At 50.6% G+C, this 9,349-nt stretch overlaps 1 protein-coding gene across 2 annotated transcripts in view; it reads left to right on the forward strand.

Annotated features, from left to right (window-relative positions):
• The window catches only part of BCL6 (BCL6 transcription repressor), a 22,613-nt gene extending 13,619 nt beyond the window's left edge, over positions 1–8,994 (forward strand). For both annotated transcript variants that reach the window (XM_069083333.1, XM_069083334.1), the window contains exons 4-10: positions 836–1,057; positions 1,722–2,690; positions 3,387–3,571; positions 4,338–4,505; positions 5,571–5,701; positions 5,818–5,955; positions 7,762–8,994. In XM_069083333.1, coding sequence (XP_068939434.1) covers positions 836–1,057; positions 1,722–2,690; positions 3,387–3,571; positions 4,338–4,505; positions 5,571–5,701; positions 5,818–5,955; positions 7,762–7,905 — 1,957 coding nt within the window. In that variant the 3' untranslated portion in view covers positions 7,906–8,994. The remainder of the gene's footprint in view (positions 1–835; positions 1,058–1,721; positions 2,691–3,386; positions 3,572–4,337; positions 4,506–5,570; positions 5,702–5,817; positions 5,956–7,761) is intronic.
• Positions 8,995–9,349: the final 355 nt, after the last annotated feature.

The following is a 9,349-nucleotide window of genomic DNA, read 5'->3' on the forward strand; positions in this document are numbered from 1 at the left end:
ACACTTACACATACTCACACTCACACACATTCACATTCTCACACACACTCACACATACTCATACATACTCACACACACTTACATATACCATGCACACACACATACAGTCACACACTCACACAAATGCTCACACATACATACACACACTCACACACTTACACATACTCACACATACCATGCACTCATACACTCTCACACACACACTCACAAATGTTCACACATATATACACATACACACTTATACTCACTCACGCACACCATGCACACACACACTCACACATACTCATATACACATACTCTCACACACTCATGCACACACACATACACCATGCACACACATACACTCTCTCACACACACTCTCACACACTCATACACACTCACACACAACTGTGACCTCACTAATGTGGGTACTCCATCCAGACATGCAAATTGCAACCCATTCATGTTTGCCCCATGCTACACCATTTGTGTTCACATCACAATGGGTGTCTGTCTGCCCAATGTTTGGGGATCCTTCTCCCCAAACTCTGTGTGTGTGTGTGTGTGTGTGTGTCTTACGGAGTGGAGATTGGCTGGCCATATATGCGCATGCAGACCTCCCATTATACTGAAGCATCATGTATTCTCTATGACATACTGCTATATTCCATACTAGAGTAACATAGCTTACTGTTGTATTTTATATAATATAGCGCACTGTCCCATAGAATGTGGCTTCTCCCCCTCCAGCATAGTGCCATGTTACAGAGTGCATAGCACGTAACCTAGCAGGACCATGGCGGCCCGCTCCCCCAGAGCGCAGGGCATCACATCTTTCTGTCTCTGCTTTGGCAGTGGCCTGTTCTACAGCATCTTTACTGACCAGCTGAAATGTAACCTGAGTGTGATCAACCTTGACCCTGAAATCAACCCCGAGGGCTTCTGTATCCTTCTGGACTTCATGTACACATCCCGCCTGAACCTGCGGGAGGGGAACATCATGGCGGTGATGGCCACCGCCATGTACCTGCAGATGGAACACGTTGTGGACACGTGCCGAAAGTTCATCAAAGCCAGGTGAGCCTTGCCCGGGCCCTCCACAGCTGGAGCACTGCCCCCTTTACTTTAGAGAGGCCCCTTCCCTTGGGATCCTTTTGGTCACTGGTCCCTGTTTGGCCCCAGGGCTTTCTGAAGAACACTGGGCACCTTGTGGAGGCAGGGCATTAATGGACGGAGGGTGAGGGCAGCGTTGGCCCCTCCTGGCTAGTCATCCAGGACCTGGTGCCCCATTCCCTGGGGAGACCATTCATTCACACTCAGGGTGCAGAACACTGAGTGGGGAGGGACAGGAGCCTTCCAAAGAGCCCACATTAGGGCCCCTTCCACACGTGCTTGGAACAGACCGTATCATCTGGCTGGGTAGACAGGATAGCACATGTACAAGTGTTTTGGAAACCCGTCAGTTGGCATAGGAGATGATGTGCCAGCCGTTACTACCTGTTCACAGCCCTCTGGGGGGGGGGGGAGGCGCGTTGAGAGCTAGTAGGGACCACAGAGATCAACTGTGCAGATGAACACATTCAAATGGCCTGCCTAAATTCACACAGCCAGTTAGTGGAAGCACCAGGACAAGAATCAGTCTATCTGGTTTAGTTATAAATATGTGATTTTGAAGAAAAGAATCCATGTGACCATTTTCTCCTGGGGGACGGGCTGATCTCCCTTCCTTTCTCTTAAACAGCGAAGCAGAGATGGTGTCTGCTGTCAAGCCTCCTCGGGACGAGTATCTGGCCGGCCGGATGCTGCTGCCCCCAGAAGTCATGGCGTATCGGAGCCGTGAAGTAGCCGACAGCAATGGCCCCCTGCGGAGTGGTCCCATCTGTGATGGGCGAGCCTTTGCGCCTGGCCTGTACAATGGCTTGACCGCATCACCAGCTTCCTATCCGGTATATGGCCAGCTCCCGGTGAACGGCTTCTTTGATGAGGACCTGAGGGATGTCCGGATGCCCATGGCCAACCCGTACCCCAAAGAGCGGGCCCCACCCTGTGATAACCCCCGGCCCCTCCCTGCAGATTACACCCGGGCTGTCATGGAGGTCTCTGCCAACATGTGCCATGCCAGCATCTATTCCCCGAAAGAGGCTGCCCCAGAGGAGGTGCGGAGTGAGGTGCACTACAGCGTAACTGAGGCAGGCCCCAAGCCGGCCGCCCCATCTGCCCGGAACAACTCCTACTTTGCCTGTGACAAGCCTGGCAAGGAGGAGGAGAGGACCTCCTCCGAGGATGAGATCAGCCTGCACTTCGAGCCTCCCAATGCACCACTGAACCGCAAGGGCTTGGTGAGCCCCCAGAGCCCCCAGAAGTCAGACTGCCAGCCCAACTCTCCCACGGAGTCCAGCAGCAGCAAGAATGCCTGCATCTTACAGGGGGCTGGCTCGCCCCCAGCCAAGAGCCCCACGGACCCCAAGGCTTGCAACTGGAAGAAGTACAAATTCATTGTCCTCAACTCCCTCAACCAGAACACCAAGCCAGACGGGGCTGAGCAGGCTGAACTGGGCCGCCTCTCACCCCGAGCTTACGTCCCAACATCCACCTGCCAGCAGCCCCTGGAACCAGAAAATCTCAACATCCGATCTCCAACCAAGCTGGGTGTGAGTGCGGAGGACTCTGCCATATCGCAGGCCAGCAGGCTCAACAACATCGTCACCAGGTGAGCTCACAGGGTGCTCTCTGGGAAGCGAGGATGGGCTTTCGTGATGGCTGCTGGGTGGCAACTGGAATACTTAACAACTGGTGCCGCTGGGCTGGAATCCAGCCTCAAACCCTGAGCTCATCCAGCTATGCCAACAGAGTCAGGACTGGAGAATGTGGGCTTTAGTGTCCATGCCAGTCCTCTGGGTGGCTCCCAGTTCTCTATAGGGCAGGGAACTTGGGTCACTGAAATGTCACCAGTCACTGGACATTAGCCAGTCTTAGGGTATGGCCAACCTGCAATGAAGGAACTATTCACCTCTGATTAGATTAAATGTAGCAAGTATTTATTAATTTATCTACTCTGTGCCGGGCACTGGGCTAGGTGTTGGGATCGAGGACAAGGACAAGGACAGAATGAACAGTCGGCCATCTGCTCTCAAGTAGCTGTCAGTCTCCTAGAGAAATAAATGAATGTAAAGTAGATATTAAGTATCTCCAGTAGAGGGGGTAGATGGGTGGGCCTTGTGTGAAAGGGGGGGCCTGGGGATTCTAGGAAGAGAAAGGAAAGGAAGGGGAGAGGGAGCTGTCCAGCCATCAGGAGCCGCTCCCCCAAGTGCCAGGGCAAGGAGACAGAGGGCTTCCCTGCTTTCGGGCCAAGGGCCAGGGAGCCCCAGCTTGCAATGATCGAGCCACCGGTCCCTCTCGCCCTCAGGTCCCTGACCGGCTCTCCTCGGAGCAGCACAGAGGGACATTCTCCACTGTATCTGCCCTCGTCCAAATGCCGCTCCTGTGGCTCCCAGTCGCCACAGCATTCGGAGATGTGCCTTCATGCCACAGGCACCACCTTCCCAGAGGAGATGGGAGAGACCCAGTCTGAGTACTCGGACTCCAGCTGTGGTGAGTACAGACTTATGGCAGTGTTTGGGGGCTGAGCCTCTGGGCAGTCCAGACTGCCAGCACAGTCCATAGTTTTCCAGGCAATAGCCCACCCATTTACTTTACTCCGACTGTAGCAAGGCAACCTGTGTTTAGTTGAAGAAAGATGGTCTCGCACCATTTCTAATTAAAAAAGAAAAATCCCCTCACCTGCACCCAAGAGGGCTCGGAGGAGGCAGAGAACTCTTAATGTGAAAGATCTGGGCTGTTCCTTTCCCCTTCCCCCTCTTTCTTGTTCTGCCTTACCGTGTAATACTGGAACAAGTTCATCCTTCCAGGGCCTCAGCAGAGAGCCTTAGATAGAGACTGTTTGGCATAGTGGGTAGGGAGGGGTCATTGAAGCCAGGAGGGCCTGGGTCCACGTTTCCCCTCTGACACATATTGACTGTGTGATCCTGGGCAAGTCACTCAATAGCTCAGTGTTTCAGATATCTCACTGAGAAGGTGCTGACCTGCACTGCTGAAGGGAGTTTCCTCATGAGGGAAGTCCTGGCAGGAACAATTTCCCTCCTCTCTTTCTGTCTCCTTTCATGCTCACCAGTTCTCTCATGTCCTCTGAACCCAAGTCTCTGGATTTTCTAGGAGTGCTTGGAGAGGGGTGGAGGGGGTCCAGGAGGCCACAACTCAAGATGGCACCAGGGAGAGGGGAGCCAGCTGGGCTTCTGGGAGCCCCCATGCCCTTCCTCCCCATGCTGACCCTGGTCCCTCCTTTCCCCACTCTTGGCAGAAAATGGAGCTTTCTTCTGTAATGAGTGTGATTGCCGCTTCTCAGAGGAGGCGTCCCTCAAGAGACACACCCTGCAGACACACAGTGACAAGCCTTACAAATGTGACCGCTGCCAGGCCTCCTTTCGCTACAAGGGCAACCTCGCGAGCCACAAGACCGTCCACACGGGTATGGCCCTGCCCCGATCAGATCATCATGGCAGCTTGCCAGGGTGGGGGAATGGCTGATGTGCCTGAGAAGCCCAAGCCCCCTGCCCCAAGCAGTGCTGCGGGAACTGCTCTGCCTTCCCACCACAGGCTCCTCCAATTTAGAACTGCCCCCCCCTTTAATGGGAGGGAGTGCTCCTTACCACAACCCAATGAAATAAGCAGGGTTGGTATTTGATAGGCAGCTGAGGGACAGAGACTGTATCTTATGGTCACATAGCTAGCTGGAAGCCATGCCAAAGTCAGAGCCCAGGGATCCACAGTGCTGTTGGGCCCTGTTGGCTTAGCCTCTGGATCTGGCGGTTCCTCTCTTAAGGTCACCTTTAAAAACTTTATCCCAGGGGACTTAAACACTTTATTGAACCAATACAGTCCCTGAAATTGCCTTCTAACCCCACCCCCCTCCCCAAGACTTACTGGTCTCTCTCTAAAGTGAGCAGATCCCATGGATCTGGGATAGAAGCAGCTTAGAGGGACAGAAGATACCCCACCAACCCACTTGTCTGCCCAATCTGCATTTCTTTATCTGCTTCAAAACAGACATTTGATGAAGGCAAAAGCCAAACCCAAGGAAGCAGATGGGTCTAATGGGAAAATCATTGCCCTGGAAGCCAGAGGATACATACCAGGGTGACCTTGGGCACATGATTCACCCTGCATGGACCATTGGAAGGGGGTGATTCTGACGTCCCTTCTAACTTGTGTCTAAACTCCTGTGTTGCTGTGATCTCTCTGGGTTTCAGTGCCCTCAATTACAACATGGGGGGTTTGGACTATACACAGCCTTGTCTCGTTCAAGGTCTAAGACCCTCTGATCCTTCCAACAGAAGGATCACAGAGCAGCAGGCTCTGGGTCAGGATTCCTGGCTTCTCAGGCTGCCTGCCTTTCCTTTGGGATGACAGAAATCCTGGCTTTCCCATCTCACCCTCATCAGCCTAACCTCCAGTGAATATTCTGTCTGTCTGAGCTTCAGCCTTGGCAATGCCCACTTACCACGTAGTCTCCATTCTCTCCTTCTGGCAACAGGGGAAAAACCCTATCGCTGCAACATTTGTGGAGCCCAGTTCAACCGGCCAGCCAACCTAAAGACTCACACTCGCATTCACTCTGGAGAGAAGCCGTACAAGTGTGAGACCTGTGGAGCAAGATTCGTCCAGGCGAGTGGAGGACTCTATCTGTGCATCTGGGGAGCTCTTTGTCTGTCTGTCTCTGTGCTTCTGTTTGGGGTACCTTTGCTGGCCCACCACTGACATCCCTGCTTCCTCCCTGACAGGTGGCCCACCTGCGTGCGCATGTGCTCATCCACACTGGGGAGAAGCCCTATCCGTGTGAAATCTGCGGCACCCGTTTCCGGCACCTGCAGACCCTCAAAAGCCACTTGCGCATTCACACAGGAGAAAAACCCTACCATGTACGTGAGCCCTGTTCTTACACAAGCTTTCTAGGGATGGGGTTTGTGGGGTAGTTGGGGAAAGAACCCAGGGGTTTTGCCTCATCTTGAAGCATATTGTGGAAAGAACCTTGGATTTGGGCAAGGCGTTTTTGTTTGTTTGGTTTGGTTTTGATGGGTTTCAGGTTCCTCATCTGTAAAATTGAAGGGCTCCGATGATGTGCGATCTCTAAGGGCCCATCCAGCTCTAAGGATGCTTGTAGCAATCTGTGGAAGGGCCTTTCCCATCTAGGAGTCCCAAGCAGGCAGTCTTGTTATGAGATAAGCAGATCATCCAATGAACTGTAACCTCCTGAAAAGGCAGGGCCTTTAGCTTTTTGTTTTCATGACCTTGGCTCCTTGAATAGGACTTAGTACAGGAGTCCTTACACTTTCTTGTGTTATGGATCCTTTGGGCAGACTGGCAACACCCACAGAACCCTGACCAGAATGGTTTTAATTGCAGCAAATGAGTGCATAGAATACAAAGAAAACAAAAGGTTAGTGAAAATAGATGATATTTTTTCCATCCAATTTCATGAACCTCCTGAAATCTATACAAAGAACCTTTGGGAGCCCATGGACTCCAGTTTAAAAATTCCTGACCTAGGAGGTCTTTAATAAATGTTTATTGACTTGGAAGTTAACAAGGAGGTTAATCTTCCATGGACACGGTCCACCCTAACTCGGGAGTACGACACAGTCTGCCTCAGAGACCCCTTCTGCCCTAATTGGTTTTCATCCAGCTCCTCCTGGAGCTGGCATTGGAGGAGATCCTGGGCTTCAGAGGCCGTGGCAGACAAGCAGAAGGTCTTACAGGCTCTACCCATATGGAAAGCCTTGGAGTAGGGGCCCCAGGGAGCCATCCTATTACCAAGCACCAACTTGGCTAGGTTCAGAGGTGGTCGTTAGCGAGGAGGCCACAGCAGCCCATGTGCTAAGCCATAGGGAATTCACAACTTACATTCATCTGGCAGGGAAGATCTCATCGCCATGAAATCAAGTATGGAAATGGTCTTCTGCCAGAAGTGAGTACCACTCGTAGACTCAGTTCTTGAAGAGATTAAGGACAAACAGCATAGACTATGGTAGATAGCAGGTGCTGAATCAAGGCTTGTCGACTGACTGATCTCTCAGCTCCCTGCCTTCATTCAGAGGACCCAACCCCAAACTAATTGAGTAAATATCACAAGGCAAGCAAGTTAGACCAGAGAGTTTGTGTCCTACCTTAGATCACAGAGCGAGTGGCGGGATGGGCTTGTGCAAGAGGGACAAGGAGACCACAGATCTCTTCAGTTTGACGGCTCCTCTTCCTCTTCTAAAGCCAGGCTATGACTTAGAATAAGGGACTTCCTTGTCTTTTTTTCTCTAAGAAACATATTGAAAGGCTTCCCCTCTCAGCTGATATCAGGGGTGTAGAATTGTTAGGTCACGAACCCCTCAGGGAATGACCCTTTATCGAAGCATCGGCCGGCTGCCTTTTCCCTGGTCGAATCTTAGTGGAAAATTGGCTTTGGACTCATCTTCAGGATGGTCCTATCTTTCTTCAAGCCTTCTGGGAAGGATTGCAGGGACAAGTCCATGGGAAATATGCCCCAAGGCATGGGTAAGAAAGAACATGAAAGTGTCCGCGAGAACTGATCTTCGGAGAGGCTGAAGTGAGCACTGCCCGTCCCTGCCAGTCCCTGAAGGCAGCCTCCTCACTCTTCAGACGAGGAACCGGGGCCTGGAGAGGTGGGATACTTCAGCCGGGTCTTTTCACTCCTTTGCTTCTGTTCTTTCCCCCAGTGTGAGAAGTGTAACCTGCATTTCCGCCACAAAAGCCAGCTGCGGCTTCACCTGCGGCAGAAGCACGGCGCCATCACCAACACCAAGGTTCAGTACCGCGTCTCTGCTGGCGACCTGCCCCCGGAGCTGCCCAAGGCTTGCTGAAAGCATTGCGAAGGGGCCCCTCTCTGGAAGTTATCCAAAGGATACTGCAACACTTTACAAATGTCCATCCCATGATGTAGTGCCTCTTCTCATCTATTTGTGCAGATCATAAAGGGGGGTGGAGTTGGGAGGGGGGTGGGGGGGCGGGGAAAGACAAAGGGGGAAGAAACATATAAATCCTCCCACTCACCCAGTGACGTAACTTAAACAAGCAAACAAAAAAGCTCAATCTCCTATGCGTTAGGAAAACTATATCAGTGACAAATGAAAAGAAAGGTCATTTTACCCATCGCCCCATGGGGGAGTGCACAGAAGCTTTGGAATCTGACTTGACTCGTTCTGAAAAATGAGGAATGTATATGTTTTGTGGGAACAGATGTTTCTTTTGTATGTAAATGTGCATTCTTTTAAAAGAAGAGAATTCAGTATGTTATAAAAGAGAGGGCTTTAATTTTTTTAACCAAAGGTGAAGGAATATATGGCAGAGTTGTAAATATATATAAATATATATAATAAATATATATAAACCTCAAAAAAGATATATTAAAAATAAAACTGCATTAAAGGCTCGATTTTGTATCTGCGGGCAGACACGGATCTGAGAATCTTTATTGAGATAGAGCCCTTACAAAATATTTTAAGTATTGCATCTGTGTAAGTAAGAAGATATTTTGTCTAAAACGCCTCAGTGTATTTGTATTTTTTTGCAAGTGAAGGTTTACAATTTACAAAAGTGTGTATTAAAACAAAACACAAAAAAAGCTGCAGAAGGAAAAAAAATGCGTCATTTTGTTCTAGTTTTGAGTTTGTATATATCCGTACGACGTGTACTCACGGTGCCTTTTTTCCATGGAAGTTTTCAATGTATGGACTAGATGAGCCCCCTTCCTTTCTGAGGCGCAGGCAGACACAGGGACTTGAAGCTGGCACTCACTAAGCTCTCTCTTTGGGAATGTTTGTCTTATCACATGCTGCGTCACGCTTGCATCATATAGGTCCTCCAGAGACAGGATTGGGCTGTGTCTAAACCGCGTCACTGCATTGTAAAATATAGCTGTATAAAACCAAGAATAAAACGGTGAAACGTGAGCCCCGTTAGTCTGGCAGTGTGTCCTTTCTTCATTCGTGGCGGGGTCGGACCGTATGTGGCATTTCTGGCTCCATTTCATGCTGGGGGTCATGGCAAAGTTTGGGCAAGTGGCCACCACATCTGCTGGGTAGAGCATAGTATTAATGAGGCCAAGGCCAAGGGCTAAATCCCCCTAGACCTTAGCCAAGTCACCTAAACCTATCATGTGGACAGCTTGGCACTCCCGACCCTACTTATTTGAAGGGAGAGGAATTTTCTTTTCTCTCTCTCCTGCAAGTCCTGGATTTACTTTTCCACAGGGCTTTTCTTTATTCAGGATTAAACCAGGACATGAACCTGAGCTGGGTAGTGCAG

This window comes from Petaurus breviceps, unplaced genomic scaffold, assembly GCF_028583685.1.
Source record: "Petaurus breviceps papuanus isolate PSGF00001 unplaced genomic scaffold, PetGlider_PUasm1.0 173, whole genome shotgun sequence".
Lineage (NCBI taxonomy): Eukaryota > Metazoa > Chordata > Mammalia > Diprotodontia > Petauridae > Petaurus > Petaurus breviceps.